The 21,102-nt window shown below is 30.1% G+C and overlaps 1 protein-coding gene across 1 annotated transcript; it reads right to left on the minus strand.

The window, feature by feature from the left end:
- Positions 1–2,360: 2,360 nt before the first annotated feature.
- LOC129971766 (YTH domain-containing protein 1-like) lies at positions 2,361–17,323 on the minus strand. The gene is made up of 6 exons (XM_056085741.1): positions 17,254–17,323; positions 13,472–13,617; positions 11,033–11,209; positions 9,107–9,464; positions 8,038–8,173; positions 2,361–2,556 (listed from the first exon to the last, which is right to left on the minus strand). Exons 1-6 carry the CDS (start codon positions 17,321–17,323, stop codon positions 2,361–2,363), a joined length of 1,083 nt encoding a protein of 360 aa, XP_055941716.1.
- Between the last annotated feature and the right edge of the window lie 3,779 nt (positions 17,324–21,102).

Here is a 21,102-nt window from a genome sequence, read left to right on the forward strand (position 1 = left end):
TGTCGTCAGGCTTTATCACAAGACACAAACTATGAATTAGAGAAATGTTCCAAAAACTTTGTAAAGTTTTATAACACAAATGCAGATGAAAACCTAATCCAAGAAATTTGTTTGTTACGGGATTTAATTTTGAATGAAAGAGATGCAAATAACGCACGAGACATATTGCAATGCCTACTAAATAATAATTCTAATGAGTTATTTCTAAATGTATTAACTGTGTTGAAACTTTTCTTTACGTTGCCAATTACTACTGCAAGTGCTGAGCGCTTTTTCAGCATTAAAATTAATAATTATCTTCGGTCAAGCATGTGTTCAGAACGCTTAAATGCACTCGCTATATTAAGCATCGAAAAAGAAGTTGCAAAAAATTGTAATTCTTCTGTAGTAATTGATGTAGTAGCTAAAAAAAAAAATCGCACATTAAATAAATATGCATTAATAATATATCTTCATATTTGTAGTTTTTTTTTTTTTGCTTTGCTTTACGATAAATTAGGGCCCCAAATGACTTTAAGCACCAAGGGCCCCTTTGAAGAGAAGGCCGGCTCTGCACTCATGACTTTCACACAGTTTAATTCCCCTACATTATTCTTGCTCCTAAGTCCCCTACATTATCCGCGAAAATAGAGGTAGTAGCAGAAAATAAATTCTCGACCCAAATTCGAAAATTGTGAAGTAAGCTAATGGCGGATTAAATACTGATGATCGATAGTTATTTTAACCTAAATGGAAATATTGCAGAAATGTAGCTAAAAGATTTATTTTATGTGCCATAACTACTTGCTACCCAATCAAAATATTTATTACCTTTTTTAACTGATGTTTAGGAAACTACTTTCATTTCCACGTTCTATTTTAGCTAGCGATAATTTGTTTAATGGATGGATCCCTTATTTGGCATGCCATCCATATTCCACGAATGCTCGCCAAATACTTCTACCTTTAACTTCAAAGACCATTCCTGCTTGTGACCTCCACTTGTTGCGCCACTTAGCTCTTCATGTAAAGCCGTTTATGACTATCTTCATCATTAACTATGTAAGTTTGATGTGTGAGTTCGAAGCAATCCACCATCTCTTCCATTCCCTTAATAAGACTTGCCTTATTTTCGTATGATCCTTCAGTAAAATCATAAAATGGTTCATGATGCGCCGATGTTGCTCTACCACGCCCACTTTTAATTATCATTTGACCTTTCTTGTTATGATACTGTAGTGGTAACATCATAAGCCAGATAACAACTTCCGGAGAAGAGTGTACACTTTTGTCTAGTGGTTTTGTTACTCGGCTATGAACCCTAACGTTGCGAGTTCGAATCTCAAACATGCACAATACTTTTATCAATAAGGTGTATGCTTAGCAAAAATTCGATCTTCAGGGACTGCAGTGTCTCAGATATGTGTTTTAAAATATCCACTTTCCCTAGTGTATCTAATAACACTACTAGACTTCCGCATTCCAATCGCAGTATTTGTGAAATCTTTCTTAATAAGTTCAATATTCAAAGCAAAGAAATTCCAGCAGCATCGCAGATGACTTCGCCAAATCATTTCGTCGCTGCTACTGCTGATTCAATGGTCCACATAGCATCATCTCAATCACTGGTTGTTCCAGGATCTAAAATTTTTCTTATCATATTCATCAATTAAATTCTATTTTCATGGTGGAATTTGTAACGATATGCCAAGCAATAGATGAATTATTAATTCCAGACAAGGACATTTTGATGCTTTCAGGCAATCGTACTGTTCTTTCATCACTAAAAAATATCTCCTTTAATTCGCCCATAATCATATAGTGACTCACATCAAAAATTCACATTAGAAAATATCTAAAAAAACATTTTATATGGGTGGTTGGGCATTCAGAAATCTCATGGAATGAGGAAAATTTTCTTGCAAAGAACGTTAGAAATCCATTTATATAATGGATTTTTCAAGAAGATATCACCTTAAACATGAAAAAGTTGTCAATAGAAATCACAACGGAAAATTGTATACAAAGCAAGTATCAAGTTTCATATGGAAATAAACATTCCAAATCTTATCACCATCACGAAATAGACCCGAAACAAGAGGCAAGACTTAACCATCGCACATATATTAAGTAAAAGTTATCAGAACTACAGATCTTCTATCCAAATGCAACCTAACCAGAAACTGATCATGTGATCACTGCAATCAGGAACCCCCATATTTAGTTGAAATTCTCTAAATATTCAGTTTTTAGAATGGGCCTTTAAAAGAAATTAAAAATTGTTTAACCAAACATTATGGATAATTTCCTTTCACCTCAGCTCTTGTCAATCAAAATCACGTGTTCACCTTCCTTCGTGCTCTTACATATTTGGAAACCTATTAACTGTAACCTCCTGATATTAAGGGGAAGACAGTCATTTGTTGCTTCAGTCCATTCTGTTTAATTTCCAGTCGAGTGAAGGGACTGCAGAGGACACTTGATACGAATTGAGCAACCCGTGGAGAAGACGATGCGACAAAGGTATCGATTGATTTTTTTTTCATTGACTTTCTGTCCATGGCCACCCACACAGCGCTGAAAGATGAAAAGAGGCATAAAAACAAGTCGTGAAAAGTATGAGAAATTTATTCTTTCTATTTTTTAAATGCTAAGATCCCCCCCCCCGAACCATGATTTCTGGAAGTTTTTTTTTTTTTGAAGGTGGGGGGAGAATGAAATATATTGATACCACATCCTTTTGTATGGAGTTATAATAAAAAACGTTTTACATCTATAAACGTGTAATCACATGAATCATTAAATTAGATGCAAGTTAGATGGTCTTTCCGAGTTTGTCCAAAAAAAAAATGCAGAAATAAATTTCGATGAGAAAATTGTTATTCTTAACAGTTTTATTGTTCATTTAATTAATTCAGTACCAAAATGTTAATACGCCTTTTTTCGGAGGGGGGAGGTGATTCAAAATAATGAGAAAGTAATCCAAAAAAATAAATTTCCGTCATCATCATTAAAAAAAGCACATCTTATATATTTCAGTTTTTTTAATTAATTATCTAATAAAATTCTTCATTTGGTATGAGTATGGGGGAGGGGGGTGTTGATCTTGATTATAAAGATCTTGATGTTTATCTTGTGCATGAGTGTTTAGAGATTTGTTGTGGATTGTAAGTTATTTTCGAATAAATTTTGCCTAGGAATAAAAAAATTCTAAATCAAAAAAATTTAAAGAATAATCAAATAAAGCATAAGCTGCTTCATAAAGTAATTAATAAAACTGCCATTTTTAACAAATGTTGCTTTTATGTATTTTATTTATTTTCTTTTGAAATTATTTATTACTTAAAAACTTACCGAAGGGAAGGAGTCGGGGGTCAGACAAAAGATATTGGAAGTCGAGTGCAATACAAGTTGATATAAGAGGTTGGTCTTAAATACTAAATGAGCCACCTTTGACGACCAGTTTGCTCTCCAAAATTGACTTTTTTAGGCTATTAAACAATTAATATGGAATTCATTTTTAAAAATTTCATTTGCAAAAGTATACATTAGCTGGATCATTCTTCAGTAAATTATTATGTGGACAAATTAAACGCATATATACTATGAAATATAAGCGGAAGTAAAAAACTCTATTTGGGGATTAATGATTTTTAAAAAAAGTAATTATTTTAATTTTAACATTGATGAAAGCAGGCGATCGACCCTTTTGATGGAGGAGTTAGAATTTCATAACATTAAAAAAGCAACTGAAGTGAGCATTACTCTTAGAAAGCTTTTTCCAAACCAAACCTAATTTAGCATTATAAAAGCATCATAACATTATAAATAGAACTTGAAGAATTCATTAAAAGTAAAGAAAAAACTGTACAGAAATGAAATCAATAACATTAAAAAGGTAATTTTTTGAGTTTAAAGATAATGCAAACATCTTTTGGGTAATGAATAGATTTGGAAGTATTCTATTTCCATAGGCAAGTATCCGAGTATCCATAGTGATAGTTAAGCCTATTTTCATTCTCGATTATTCAACTTTTCGATTAAAGTTTATTTCTTGATTTCTTTTAAATCTTCTGACAGAAAAAAAAGTATATGATACGACAAGCAGCATTTTTAATATAATTTATTTGATTAGCGAAGTGTTGAATTAAGTAGAGCTGTAAAAACGCTGAATAAAGCAGTCTGCTGAAATTACATTTGATTGTTGCCATTCCGTAATAAGTAAAAGAGTAATATCTGTGCTACTTACGTTAGCATTTTATGTGTATAAATGTTTTTGAACCATTGAACTATGTGTTTATACCTTTTTTCAGCCTGAAATTAATTTGATTTCATTATGAATTTTCGAATGCATGAATTATTATTACTCGAATGCATACTTTTAATTGTGACGTCATAATCGAGGATAGTCTCCCTGCATCTTTCCAATATGTTTCTACTGTATAGCGTATTTTGTTTAAAATCTTGGGGTATGTTTTAGAAGACAAATATCTTTCCGTAGTTCCATTTTGTGTAAATTTAGATACATAACAGTATAACAAATCATCTTTTCATCACCGAATCATCTATTCATCTTTTTAGGTTGTTGTGATTTTATGTTAACAAGATTATATCTTGCTCGATTATTAGACATTCAACATAAGGATGGAATTCAAAAGTCTAATATTTCGATGAAAAGACTATTTAAAACCTTATACCTTTATCCCATAAACTTTTTATTTTCTTATATACGAAGCTTAGAGAAAGTATTATAATCGTCAAAAAATTCAAAATCGAGATTTAGACGATTCTCAATGTTTCAGATCTCCATGAATCCGAAACACACATTTTTGGAAAATGTTCGTCTGTTTTTTTTTTTTTTTTTTTTTTTTTTTTTTTTTTTGTCTATCTCAAAAATAATCCGAATACGATTTGAACTATACAAATGAAATTTGGTATATGATCTTTACATCAAACTGGTAAATTTCGATCAAATTTTGAGCAAAATCTACTTATAGGAAGTCTGCCTCTCCCGCTATTCGAATTGTGATTAGTTAGATTTTTTTACTTTCTTGTAAACGTTGTATATTGGAAGTACAGTAATTGTCTAGAAATTCGAATTCGATATTTTGAAGAATCTCCACGTTTTAGACCTCCCTGAGTTCGAAAAACGCATTTTTGGAAAATGTCCGTCTGTCTGTCAGTGACAAGGAACTCAAAAATGATTTAAGCTGGACGGATGAAATTTGGTATACAGACTTAAAACCGAATTTGTAGATTTCTATCAAATTTCGAGCAAACTCCGTTCAAAGGAAATTTATCTGTCCGGCAGCTCGAATACAACTTAACATGATAACTACAAAACGAAGTGAGTTAAATGGAAAAAAATTGGTACACAGATTTAACAGCTAGAATGCAGATTGGTGTCAAATTTTGAACCAAATCTGTCAAAGTGTTGACCATCTGCTGATCGGTACTTTTACAAGCATGTATTTCGATCACTCAAAATATAATGACTTAAATGTATGAAATTTGATATGTACTTTTGTGACTGCAATTGCAGTTTTGTGTCAAATTTTGATTTCAATCAGTTGGAAAAAAGTGCGTTTAAAATAAAAATTCATTTTTATTAGAGAATATACAACAAATTTATTTGAGAGTATACAACAAAGTTTTAGGGGGGATCACTCTGGTTGGATGAAGTAATCAAAAACTATTAAAGTCTTTAATGAATATCTAAGATGAGAAATGATTTCAAAAATGCAGTGAGATATAGATATGAAATTCGGTTCTTAGCATTTTAACTTTATTAACATGATTTTTGTCAAATTTGGAATAATATCCCTGAACTGGCAATTTGTCTTATCACCGTAATATTCATGTCAATTGAACGATCGGACCTCAAATGCCAGGTGAAAAATATTCCAATTAATTTTTTGGAACACAGTTCTAAAATTAAATGAAGTATTTAAGAGTATCTAATATTTTTGTGCCAATCTGTTCTTATGTCTATGCTTTTAAAATTTTCAGTGCTCGCTCAATATTTTTTATATATCGTACAATATTGCTTATACGGTATTCAAAATATTTCCCAAATATTATACAATATAGCGATGCTACTACAGTCGTAATATAATTATAGATTTAAAATGAGAATTAGATTTTTATCGTAGCTTATACCCCATATTGCGAACGAGTTGATCATCTATACGTCTATATAATTAAAGTACGTGAAAGTTGCTACTGAAAAATGTTACTAATTAGATAAATGAAATTTGGTATTTGGTCATATGAGCAAAATTACAGATGTACAGTGGTCAACAAAAAAAGGAACACCTTTTTAACTTTGTCATTTTTTATCGCATCTTTATAAAAATGGTGTCAATGGAAATGGATTAAAAAGACAGATTTGTTGAGATAGACAAGCTGATTAACTGGATTAATTAACATAGTAAATTAACTATTATCCCAAAATGTTACCTTTACGAAAATCGAGATTTTTTCCAATAATTCGAATCAACTGTTATTTCTTTGCATCAAATTTTGTTCCGAAAATCGTAGTAGTTTGTGAGATATACTTAATTTTGTGTGCTAAAAACTGTGCCCAAAAAAACTGCCCCAACCCACAAGGGACTATATATTAAGTAAATCTCAGCTTGTAAGTAGAAAAATAAAGAATTTCGGAGGAGCAAACGACACAGATTTAGTCATTTTAGTATGTTTTTTGCAAAATATGAATTTTTTTCTTTTTATTTAAATATTGAAGAATTTCCATTACTTTTAAAATTAATTCATCATATAATTCTTTTAATTCATCTCGCCTGAGAAATTAACATATTAATTTTTATGATGAATTAAATACGTTGTTTAACCCATTTTTTTCTTTTTAAAAGTAGCTTGGGGAAATGCGGATAGTGAAAAGAGATTTTAAGCCAATAAAATTATCAATTCTTATTAAAAGGTTGAACTTTTTTTTTTTTTTTTTTTTTTTTGCTTTCATGTAAAAATTTTACTGTATTACAATTCACTTTTCCCCTACATTCATCTTTAAAAATTCATTAAGTTCCGTTATTTATACATTTATTTTGTGACTTTATAAAATATGATTGATTTTTTTTTGAGAAATATATAAGTTTCCAAGATATCAAGATATCGCCGAAAATTCATAAGATTCGTTTAACATTAGAAGCGTCATTTCTCAAAACGCTATAACTCTCAAAATTATTATCAGAATTCCTTAAATTTAATTTCATGTGACAAATCGAATCAGTAAAAAAAAAAAAAAAAGATTATAGTTGTAATGGAAAAATTTCGATATAGCATTTAATTAATCATGTTAATTAACTCGGTAGTTCAGTTTTGTCTATCTCAACAAACCTGTCCTCTCCAATCGTTAACACCGACAACAAATTTGAGTAGATGCAATAATAAATAACAAAGTTACAAAGGAGTTCCTTTTTTGTGCGTGTGTTGTTGTTTTTGTTGACGCCTTTACAAGATCCAAACTGTCTTTTCTGTACTACAAAGCTAAAAACAACCCATATTGAAGCTGAATACGAGAGAAAGTGTAAAAAAGAACATCATCTCTTGTTATCGTTTTCACAAACACACGGACAAAAAATCCCATGATATGTTTTGGATTCAGTCCAAAATTTGAAACAAATTTACAATTTTTGTGTTAAAAATCTATTGACCAATTTTCACCATTTCAACTTACTCGGTTTTTGAATTATCATTTTCATTAACGCACAGATGATTAGGTATTTTATTTATCCGATATCAGCATTCGCTGTTTATACCAAGCAAATCAACTTCTATTGATTAATACTAATACAATCTCGAAATCTCGAATTAATCTAAATACACTCTCGAAACAAAGTTTACCCTATCCATTAACACACAGCTTACAATAAGAAATGATCTCATTTTCTTTTGAAAAACTAAACTTTATTACAAAATCTGAATTCCAAAATTAGCTATAAGTAAACCGGTATAAGTTTTTGGATATTGAATTGGTTGTTACATTTCGGACAACGCTTCCGCCGTTGTATCCAGATTCGCATGGCACAATTGGAGCACAGAACATGGCCGCAAGAGGGAGCCATCAACACTTTCCCAGTCCTGATCAAGTCTGGGAGCGTTTCTTGACAAATCGGACATTCCACCAGGGTTAGGCATCTTTTCTTCGAGTTGTCATTCTCTAACACAAAAGACGCTAAACAAGGAAAGGGACAGAAGTTAAATATGTTTGTTGCATCGAAATTCAAATCAAATGTAAGCGACGATATAAAAACATAATATGGTTATAAAAAAAATTAAAAATTTTTGCATATTGGGGTTAGAAAATTTGTGAGATGTGAAAATTAAAAACTAAGGCATTTTTTTTTAAACCAGTGAAAGTGGTCTGCCCAAAACTTTCTCGCCTACTCTTCAATAAACTTATAAAACCAGAGAATGCTTTACATGGCACTGACGTATAATAGTTACGAAATATTAACTTTTTGCATGAATTAACCATTTTTACTGAATTTATTTTGTCCTCCTTGGCGAGATTTTTGGCGATGAATCCCTGCCATGAGTTAACAGTACCAAAAATGTAATTTGTGTATTAGGCATGTTTTTCTCGACCTATTAAAACAAAAATTTGACACAAAACTGCTCTTCTAGTCACAAAATCCCATACTAAATTTGATAAATTTAAGTCATAGTGTTTTTGAATTATTACGTTTACATTTTTCTGAAAGTACAGACAGACAGACAGCCAACTCATTGTCGAATTAAAATTTGTCAGGCGTCTACGCTATAGATGTTAAATCTGTGTACCGAATTTTATCTCTCTAGCTTTCTTCGTTTTGTAATTATCTTCGAATAGCCGGACAGACGATCTTCCTCTGAATGGAGTTTACTCAAAATTGGATTTAAAAAATCTGCCAATTTGGTGTAAAGACCGTATACCAATTTTCAATCGTTTTTGAGTTATCTTTGTTACTGACAGACAGGCAGACTGACATTTTCCAAAAATGTGTTTGCGTGTCTAAACCGTGGGGATTCGTCAAAACCTCGAGTTCAAAATTTTTTTGACGGTTACTATACTTTCTCTATAATACGTAAGACAAAGTAAAAATATAAATAATTATGAATGGATTACCTTTTCTTTTTTTATCTTCTGTCATAGTGATGCTTGGCAACTCCATAGCTGATGTTACTGGAGTGTATTCCAAGACATATTCCAAATCTTCATCTCCGCCAGTTGCTTCCTGTTCTACTTCTTCCTCTTGTTCTTCGGCTTCTTCTTCCTGCTCTTCCGTTTCTTCTTCCGGTTCTTCCTCATTATTCTCTTCAGCCTCGTCATCCTCTTCCAAGTCAGGTTCCTCAGCTTCTTCAGCGGTTTCAGTCGGTTCATTCTCGGACTCTCTTGTCACATTCGCTGCTGGCCGGACGAAATAGTTTCCTCTGTTTTGGGAACGGATGAGGGGTAAAACTTGAGCTCGAAAAGGATATAATGGCTGTTTAAAAGAAATTAAACTTTAGTGATCACATTCATCATTTGTAGGTTCTTATTACTAAATCAAACTGATTTTTTTTGTTTCTTGTGGTTTAAACTTCTTCCAGCGAAGCAGACTCTAATTTTATTGGCATGAAACAGAAAATCTGTATTTAACATTTTCTAGTTCTACATCTCTTGATGGATTGCATACCATAAAACTTTCCATTGATGTCTGGCCTGCTCTTCCCTATACAAGAGTTAGATGTCAAACTGACTCGACTCCGTATAGGACACACACGTTTCACCCACAAGCATCTCCTTTTGGGGGTATGGTATGGTATGGTTTAGATTTTTTGGCACAAGGTTCAATTTAGGACAAGCTACGCCATTCACAGGGATTTTTAAACAGTTCCATATTGTAAAAAGTGTAAATGAAACAAAGATACATTGTAAAACGTCAAAAGTTAAGAAGATCTATGATTTATAATGATTTGGCACAAGAATAAAAATAACTCTGAAATTTTAAATGTTATGAAAAAAAAAACCCAATGTCTTTTAAAAAGTCAAAAAGCTTTGAGTGAAGTTTCTCACCCACCAGGTTCTGTAAATTTAAAATAGACGAATGAAAGTGAGTTAAACGATCAGAAGTAAAATTAGGACATTGAGTAAGAATATGTGCAATAGAATTCACCACTCCACAGTTCGTACAATGAGGGGCCCGATCATCAAACAGTAAATGTGTATACCTTTTGTGTCCAATACGTACACGAATTAATTTTACATCTGCGCATCAGTTCGGTAAAACTGACCACATATTTATTTTTGGTTAAATAGCATGTAGTTTGTTATCAAATGGCGTGTCCCAAACTTCTTTCTCCTTTTTGGGGAACGGGCCTCTAAGTGCCCCACTGTCATATTGATTTTACTGTGAACTATATTTTAATCGAATGTCCTGCTTTTAAATCTCATCGTGTGCAGTTTTTTAAATCATCGTCTTTAACCATGCAAGACTTGGTGGCTGAAATATACCGCCCAAATATTTTTACTTTCTTAAGTTATTCATTTTTTCTCTTATATCTGATCTTACATTCGTATTTTTTGCTTTTTTTTTTTTCCTTTTCCAATTTTAAAACATTTATGACAATTTATCTATTTATTTATCTATTTTTTTACTTGGTCTTATAAGAATCAAAATAATAACAATAAATGTACAAAATAGTATGTTATCTAATTAGAAAGTTAAATGAATTCGTATGTCAAGAGTTGAAAAATCAAATTGTTGAAATTTGTCTGTTTGAAATGAAAATTTCTGTTATTTTAAGAATTGAATTTCTTGTTGCCTTATAACCCCTCCATTCGTCCTATTCGTTCCCTTGAATCATGTTCACATGCGCATAAATCAGTAGACGGATGTAAATTCAATAACTGGTCCTTTGAGTTCAAGGAGACCTAAAAGACCAAGATTCCTCAAAATCTCAAGGTTTAATTCTTTAAGAAAAAAAAAAAAAAAAAAAAAAAAAGGTAGCAACAACTGCGGTGACATTTATATATGAATGATGTTGAAAAATGAATGTCAAGAGTCATTACCCTGTTTCTTGGAAGGAAGTGTCTGTTTCGTTCGAACCATAATTGCATCTGTTTCCGCAGTTGTTCGTAATCCTCAATTATTTTGCACTGCCTTTTAAATTGTTCCTCTCTCTCTTTAATCCAAGCTTCTTTTTCGTTTCTGTAAGTTTCTCTCACTTCCTGTAAACAGTCAACAACCTGAAAATGCACACAGATAAACAGAATTGTATTCCATTTATTATTATTTAATTTCAAATTGTATTGAAGTCTGTGTGTGTTCGTCGCCGGTGTCCAGAAAATTGATTGCGTTTACAGCCATGAAATTTGGCACAAATTCATAATAGTGCTACAATGTATTTCGCAATCAGAATTTTTAAAGTTGAACCAGAAAAGCAGTAGAATCAGAAATTTTCGAATCAACATTTTAATAAGAAAATTTTTTTTATATAATATCTTCTATTGTTTTGGTTTACGTTTTATGCTTATTATCGTTTCTCGTGATTCCAGAGAAGAAAAAAAGAAAAGCACCACCGGGCGTGATATAGATTATCATTTTAAGTATGTAACTTAACAAATATTTTTTTAAATATAATTTATTAAGTTTTTTCGAAAAATTAAAAAAAAATTGTGTGCTCATGTCTGGTATTCCAATTTTATTAATTTATTTAAATTATTTTAGGTATTAACTCGAATACTTTCCCTAAATAAAATATTGATTGAAATAATACTTTTTACATTGACTCTGAATTAATTATTTTTAGAACTGACAAATCTAAATTGTAATATCCTATGACCCCCCCGCCCTTTTGGGCAACTGCAGCTAGGACGCATATAATGGAACTGGAAAGATTTCAAAATATGATGGTTCGCAGAAAAGCAACATGCCTTGGTTTGTCCTAAATAATGGCATAGAACAGATCTGCAACTCTTCACCCTTAAGGTGTACGTATAGACTTGAAGATTTTTTTTTTTTAATTTTAACTTTAAAAATCCAGTTTTTTCACAGTAAGTTATTAATATATGTTTAAACTCATTTCAGTGAGAAAAAACCCTATTACACTTATTATTAATTAATTAAATAAGATTTAATGAGCTAATTAGCCTATTTTTTGAGACATGATATCTTAAATTCTAATTTGTACAGACACACAATTCTAGTTGGAAATGATGCCTAATATTCTTCATGTTGTCTGCATCAAACAAGTTATAAAAATGTATAGTTTTTTTAAACAATTTTTTCATCAACGATGAATAGAAAAAAGCGAGATTTTTTCTGTAATTTTAACTTTTAAACAGCTATTAAAAATTTATTTCTATAAATATAACTTTGATTGAGGCACAAAACATCCGCTATTTAATACAGATTATTTTGATATATAAATAATTGTATTTGGTAAATTTCTTGTTATGATTGTTTGAATGAAGCAACATAGTGGAAAAATATCATTCTTCATAAAATGAGTTTTAAAAACACCGTAACTAGAGTTTCTAATGAAAGCACCTCAAGAAAAATAATTATAACTCGAAAAATATTTCGAATATTGACAACATCTTGGTATCGTTTGAAAGCTAAAGGATCAGAGAACATTATTAAGCAATATTCGATATTTTGAACGATTTTCGAAGTTTCAAGTGTGTACATACACCTTAATAATTTCCATAACAAATTGTTCACCATTTTTTTTAAACTTGGTAATACCGATAATGTGGCAATAAAGGAAATTGAGAATTGCGACCCCAAACTTCCAAGACCATCAAAAGCCACACCGACTCTTTTGCAGTTAGACCATTACCTATAGCTGTACCACACCAGCTTGGCTCTAAGCCGATTTTTGTTAATTTTTTTAATGTAAATTCCATTTTTCTTTCTTTTTTCTCTTTTTATTAATTACCTTTAATATTTACTAAGCACAATCAAACTTATTAAACACAACTATATTGCTAAATGATGTTACTGTCAAACCATTTCTCCATCCAACTATTATGCTCAGAAGTTACGAACTCCGAGTTCAAACACTGCACCCAACCTCCCACAAAGCGGCATTATTAGTATTATTTTCGTTTCTCAGAGTGTACTGTTCGCTTTAAACTCAACAATTTATTTACCAGAGATTACTTAAGCTTTCTTTTATTTTGATATATATCATAATTAGTTTTAGCATTAAACTATGATTTTAAAAGTTGAAGTTTTGTCTTAAAGTGACAAAAACTTTTTTTTTTATTCAATATTTACCATCAGTGCATTGAATGGCGATATTTGCCGATGTAAGAGAGAAATAATGATACCGAATATTTCCAACACACCAAGTTACTTAGAAAATGTAAGAATCGCCAGGGAAATAGATACTTGACAGATTTTGATCTTTCATAGTAACATGTATACAGATTATTTCCGTTACTATATCTGACAAAAGCAAAGGCAACTTTATTGAAAAAAAATTGTAAAATTAAGATACGTACCTGTTCTAGTTTGCTAATGATTTCTAAAGCCTTGTTTTTGAATACATCTGCTTCTTCTTTATGTAAATTTGAATCGCCACTGGGATTTTTAACTGTACATATCTTATCCCCGTCCATTTTTTCTGTTTCAGGAGAAATTTGAGGAACTTTCGAGAAAAAGAACACAATGAAATATCAGTTAATAAAACATTCTAATATATGATAAAGGAAATAACATCATTTAATAATTAAAGATTGAAATATTAGAAATTAATGATTTAATAAGAATATTTTACAAACTTCATCGTATTTTATTAATTTATCATATTCTTATTTGTGTTTCAAGATTAATACAAATAAGAATACTGTAATTAATGCGATATGGCATTAATTACAGTCAATTAATGCTATATCGTTTTAATCCTACTGTAAATAATGCGATATAGCATTAATTACAGTTAATTAATGCTATATCGCATTAATCCTACTGTAAATAATGTGATATAGCATTTTTCCGAACTTTAACTATCCGAATTGCTTTGATGAGCAAAAAATCTAGAAATAAAGTTGCCATTGTCCTTACAATCATTAAATTAATGCGTTATAATCATTTTTTTTTTCTTTTTAAATGTTCTTCGGTTAAAATATAATGTACTCCTTGAGTTTGTCACCAATATGGCAATGCAAAAAAGCAAATAGACTAGTTCTAGCAACCCTACGCCCAGTATTGTTTCTTGTCAAACATCTCGAATTCTGGCTTTGGCGACTTAGCATTGTTGTCATGTTGGTGAAATAACGGGGAACATTGAAGTAGATTTCAACTTGCTTTTTATCTCGAAAATTATTTTTCGCATTACGGTTGTAGAGAAATAGTTCCACAAGCAACCCTTCGGTTAATCTTTTTTTATTATCGGATAATTTAAATAATTTATTTCAAATTTCATTTTAATACAAAGTTTTTCATTTCAATTCAATTGCTATAACTTTTTTTTATCCTTTTCTATATAACTTACTTAAGTAACTATACTTAAGTAAGTTATAGCAATTGTTTGAAGTAACATGAGCAAAATGATGGTTGATGGAATTGTCTAGGCAAATTGTCATCTTATTATTAATCTTATATTAAAGTAGGTGTTAATTGCTGAAAAATAGGAAGAAAATGAGTGAATACTCTTTAAAGAATTGATGGTTATAGGAAGAATGCCATTAGTAGGAAATCTACTTGCGATTGGAATTCTTTTAACTTCTTCCTTTTCGCGCTTGTTTCTTTCGTTTCATACTTTCTTTTATTTCAATAATCTATCGAATCTTCTTCCTGCCTTCACGGCTAATAAAGGTACGGAATAGTTTTTAAGTTAAAAAAAAATCAGCCTGAGCATACTTAAGATAATTCAGGCATCGCCAGCTTGTTTATAATTATCCATTGCAAAGACTAATGCAGCCAAGTCGAAAGAACTCTTGAGCAGGAAGAATTGAAAGGACCAAAGAGCATAAAGGTTCAAAAAGCAAATTTTGCTTAGTAGAGCAATCTCAGTTAATAAAGGTTAAAAATTTCAAAGATTATTAGATCCAGTAGTTAAAAAGTCATTCCCAGATTAGAAAACCGCGGGAGTGAACTCTCGAACACTTTTTCGCATACTCTGGAATAAAGATTTTATCCCAGAGAAAGCCTTGCATGGCACTGACGAACAGCAGTACTGAAATATTAACGCTTGGTTTGAATATAGCATTTTTGCTGAATATGTCTTGCTATCCTCGGCTAATTTTTTTGGTGATTAATTCCTAGAATGCAGTCAATAGTATTCGAAAATCGAATTTCAGAAATATTGATTTTACATTCGATTGGTTTGGGAATGGCATCAATGGATTTCAAGCTCACCCGATATTACCTACTAGATATTCTTTTGGGATCATATAAAGAAAAGAGTATTTACAGTGCCAATTGAAGATATTGATTCCCTCAAAGAATAATAGAGGCTGTGCCTAGAGGGAAGCCAGAATACTGAACATTACGTGTTGATAACTGGCTGTTGATACGGCTTTAACATTTTTCTTAACAATAAGGATGTCATCTTGAAATTTGTTAGCATAAAGGATTTTATTAAAAACCTTATAACCATCTTTACATTATATCGGAACAATCATATGCGAAATTATAATAGATTTTTTTTTTTTTTTACAATTTTTTTCTAATCAGGGAAAAATCTTGTGGTTACATTATATATTTAAATTCTCTATTAAAATTATAGATTTATTTATTTTTCACTGAGTCTGCTTTATAGCAATGTTAACTGTAGCAACAATCTTCTTTTTTTGGATTGTGACTTAGCGTATGAAAAGGCACCCTAAGGATATCAACCAAAATTTTTAATATGTGCTATTGTGCATTATTGGTCAGTATTTATTACATTTTATTAAAATGTAGAAATTTAATTTGCAAATATTAATGAATAATATTAAAATGTTTTATTCTTTAAATGTAAGCTGCCCAACGTCTAACTTAAGAATATTGTCCGTTCACCAAGGTTGTATTTATTTTTTTTTCAACGATTTCTAGCAATTCTGACAGTTTATATTGTAACCTAAAGCAATTGTTGCAGTTTTTGTGCCATCCAAGATGACGGATAGCAACTTCGTTTTTGAAACGATTGGCATAATTTTGGGATGCATGGCGAAAAAAAATATATAATTCTTAAATCTTACCGTTATCTGTTCAGAATGTACTGATTTCTAATTGAAAATGTTTTTATTATGGTACATATCTTTTTGTTTCAGAAAGACTTAAGAATAATGTTCAGTTGCCAAAGTTGAATTTTTATTAATGATTTTTTGTCAAATGTGTTATATTGATTATTTTTGTCGCAACTCTAAAAACCATTTATTATCATTGTTGTAGCGGTAGCCATCCAAAATAACGGACTTTTGTCGAATTTTAGGACGGTTGGTACGATTTTATCATGCTTGGTGAGATTAAGTCTTACTTACTTATTATTAATCTTAAGTCTTACTTTTATTTACTTGGAATTTTTTTTACAGTTTGAAAAACTAATCTCTAAACGAAACTATCTTATATTAATGCCGGTTTAATGCGAAAAGTAGCCCACTTATTTGGCGATTTTTTAATTGGTTTTTTTACGATATCAACAGTGGTATCCAATTTTGGAGCCTTGCTTGAGAGCGTATCAGATTGGCAATTCTTCACTTTTCCATAATTTCAACCTCCACATTAATTCGCTTATAGCAGGGGATTTTCCAATTAGGCAAAATATACAAATACCAATGACAGTTAAACTGAAAAGGGACCGAAAGCGGATCAACTAAAAAATTATTTTTCTAGTTGTTAATAACAGTAAGTTTGTTAATAATAAATAAGTTTGAAAAAAATACATATTCTATGAATAATAAAATCTTAGAATTATATTAGAATTTTTTTTTTCAATTATAAATGATCAAATCCCTATATGCTACTTTGTGTTCGCTTAGTTCACCAACATTACACAGAACACAGAAGAGAAACTGAAGATAAAACCTAACATCTGTTTCAATCTGTCCATTGTATATAAACATGGATATTGGACTGTCTGGAGTCATAAAAGATAAACAATAGCAATTGCATATTTTCAAAGCTAATAAAATAAAAATGATTAACCTACAATAAATCATTAACATGTTAAAAATTTTCTGAAGTATGAAACAGAACTGATCGTCTTGTTTAAAAGAGGGGCCTCATAATGTGCACAGCCTTTGACCTCAAGAAACCTAAATCCGCCATTGTTTGTTTGAAAAATTTGTAATATACTCACCTATTTCATTTGGATTCTTATTCATGATGAAAATTTCTAACATATATTCTACTGGAATTTGGCTTCCCATTACTTGTATTAAATTTTAAAAAAAACTGTTGCGGAGAAATTTGATCTATAACAATTTTGACAACATAAATTTTAACATGTTGCCAAATTACAAATGGTAAAAATAATCTGTTTTGAAAATAAGGAAAAAAGTTTAAATGAATTTAAAATTCACTTCATCTTTCATAATTTTTTTGAGTTCCTGTTCGCGTAAAAAAGAAAAAATAATCATGTGGTTTTTTTTTTCACATATTAGTCTGGTATTATGATTCTGTCGTAATTCGTTTAGCTTTTTATTATTTATAACTGGGGGCTTCGTCCCTTATTCGCTTTTGCCCCCCAATCTCGATGTTGTCCTGAAATCATGCAAGTCCTCAGGTTGGTGGGGTTTCCTAAGGGATTGATTTCCTTCCTCCAGATAACAAAAGTAAATGGAAACAAACTTTTTTTAAAATGTCACTAACAAAAAAAGCTCAATTCTAAATGAGCTGTGGAATATTTTAGCATTAGTTAGAAGAAATATTTTAGATTAGATAAAATTCAGAAGAAATTTCATCAGAATTAAAATTTAAATTAAATAAAAATCATCTTAAAACTGTCAAAACATACTAATGTAATATTTCTTGTTACTTAATTTTACTAACAAAAAGCATCTTTAAAAAAAATATTTTTAAACCTGGCTACTTTAGCCTGATTTCTAATTCAGCTCTACATTTCGCTCTAGATACTTGCATATACTTGACCATGTGAAAATATTGCACTTTGATCATTAATAAACAGACCAACTTTGCCAAACTGGCCTTTATTGAAGATAATGGCGAAAGCAAATCTCACTAGAAGTTACAATTTTTTAAAAATCAATAGTAATACGTGGTATATTAACAATTGCTCTTTTGTTGTAACCCCTCAACGCCTGAACATGCAAAATATAACGTTCATTCCTTCTGACAACAGACCGAGAACCATCGCTGGATGCCCCATTACTATTTAAAAAGTAATGCAAGGTTAACACGTGTATTGTTTAGGTATTCAGACGGTTGCCAGCCGAAAGACGAAAAATTTCCATTGCTCGAAAAAATAAACCGAAAATCTATTCATCAGTGTTGCCGTAAATGGTGTGTCTAAAAGTAGAATTAAATTGTTGTTTTAAACTCATTTGATGTAATTAAAGCTTTACTTTTCCTTTCTTATCGCCGTTTCACTGTCAAGAGTAATATAAATACTTATTACGACGTAATAAAAATTTTCATTGCATATTTCAAACAATACTGGTAAAATATACCTGAGACGTCATGAGTCAGATGATTCGCTACTACCAATCACAAGGCGAATAAATTGCAATTTTACGTTAATTGTTTATAGGATAAAGATAAACTTTTCTTTCAATAAAAAGTTATTATAAAAGTGAAAACATTTTGCTAATTTTTTTACATATAAAAGCTATTTTTAATATAATATATATAATTTTAAAGTAGCGTTAAACTGATTATTTTGCAATAATAAGCTTTGAAATAATTGAAAAAAAAAACTCTAAAATTTAATTAGATTTTATTTAAAAGTAATCAAATTTTGAAAATTTCTTCCTTGGCGAACACTGACTTACGAAGATGTAATTACCAGATAAATTTAGTAGATTTAAGTCCAGTGCTTTGCCCTGTAAAGTGTTTTGAATTATTTTTGCAATGCATTGATTATACAATGCACTAATAGCATAGTATTTTTTAGTCTATAAATATTTTCATGTTAAAAATATTGGAAGTGTTTTCTCGCATTTACTTTTACAAATCGATCTGTAATCTCTACTAATAATAAATATTTATATGTGTAGACGCTACACAGGTCAGACTGTTTGGCTTACCAGAATTGGCATATATCTATCTATATAATATAAATTTTGCAGATGCGTGGCCGAAACGAAGAAACTTTTGAAATTTTAACTTCGGTTTATTTCACTACAAGAGTCATAATTTATGCAGGGGAGAAGTGATGATAAACAGTCGTCAGTTCACATCGTGATACAAGAGCAAAGTGAATGAAATTTGTCCCTTCAATGATTTTAATAAGGATTTCTTTAGCATTTGTAGACTTAGGAAAGGGAATCTTGGGTATCTTTAAAAGAATGTTTTAAGTATTATTTATTTGTATCACTTAACTCAGAGCGTGAAAAAAAATGAATAATCATCAGTTTTCTAGAGTGCCTGTTATAATTAAAAAACTAAACATTGACTAAAAAAAGTGGGAATTGGATCAGGAAATAAGCGAACCTTTTAGAAGGAATTTAACATGGGCTAATTTAAGATAAAAATTAAGGAAATAATTAAGATTTAAATTAGATTTTAAAGTATCATATATATAATATACTTGGAAGGATAGAAATGCGCACCTAGGAGCAATTTTTTTTTTTTTTTTTTAACTAAGTTGAATTTTGACGTTTTTTCTCAGTTACATCTGAAAATTAATGGCACAAAAATGAATTTCACGCCATTCCAAGATTTTAAAAATTGTTTATTTCAGAATCTTAGAAATTTTTGCTGAATGTTAGCAATTTTTAAGAATAGATTATGTTGTTGCCTTGCGGACCAAATAGTTATGTTCCATGAAATACTTAATCGGATGGTTTTCTTTCACCATTGCTGAAATAAAATCATTCTGTTTAATTTCGGAGTAGATTAAGTAATTTAGGGGTCTGTAGGCAAAGTAAGTCTCAGGTCTTCCTTTTTTTCCAATTTCTAACTATTTTAAATGACGTTAATTATTGGTGTAAACAATTTTATATAGCAACGTCTGGTAACCTGACAAAACGCTTAATTACAGGGCGCTTTCAAGAAAGTTGGTTTCAGTATTTCTCATACAAAAATAATTCAAAATTCAATTTTTAAGCATTTTGAGCAAAACAGTAAAAAAACTTGAGTGCAATCTAAATACTTTTAATTATAGAAACAGTTTTTTTTTTTTTTTTTTCAAAATATAAAACAACAGATTTCTAAGTTTTCAGACATAATATAAAATCTGTCAAATAATTATCTTTAAAAATATTAGTTTGATGCTCATTTGGCTTAATAGACCCTATAACTAATAAATACGATTTTGTTCATCTTTTACATATTCAAAAATTATCATTAGCCACTGCTAAAAATTCCTTAAACGTATCCAAAATTATTTATTTCACTGATGTTTTATAGTTTTGCTGCTTTTGGTTTCCAAATGATAATTTGAGAAATTAATATACAACAAAAAAAATCGAAGCATATGATGCCAATATGATGCTAATAATTTTAATAACTGCTTTGTTAAACATTTATGTCTCTGGAATAGTTACTGGATTAACAATAACTATTTCTTTATCTTCCCAATAGATTTAAAATCGTAAAGCATGTCTATAAATGGAAATGTTGTACAGAGAAAAATCTTAAAAATTCAATTTTATTACACTATTAAATTATATTTGTATATTTTTACTCACAATTTAGAAAAAAAAATTTATTCTGCAGTACCTTTAAAAAAAATTATTCTGGTTTGTAAATATATTAATGGAAAGCTTATAAGGTTCAATGAATTATGAGCACTATGCGTACATTTGTGATTTTTTTTATAATAAAATTCCATTTGAAAGATAATGAACAAATTCTTATTCTGAAAAGAATAGACATCGTTTGTTACATAGTGTAAAAGCCTGGCGGAATTAAAAAGTTTTGAATTTGTGATAAGCAATAAGTAGAAGATAGTTTAATAATTAGACTACCGATTAAATAAATAGGAATAAAAAGAAATTTTTAAATAAAATCTGATTAGAGTTATTTC

Source organism: Argiope bruennichi, chromosome 6 (genome assembly GCF_947563725.1).
Source record: "Argiope bruennichi chromosome 6, qqArgBrue1.1, whole genome shotgun sequence".
Classification (NCBI taxonomy): domain Eukaryota; kingdom Metazoa; phylum Arthropoda; class Arachnida; order Araneae; family Araneidae; genus Argiope; species Argiope bruennichi.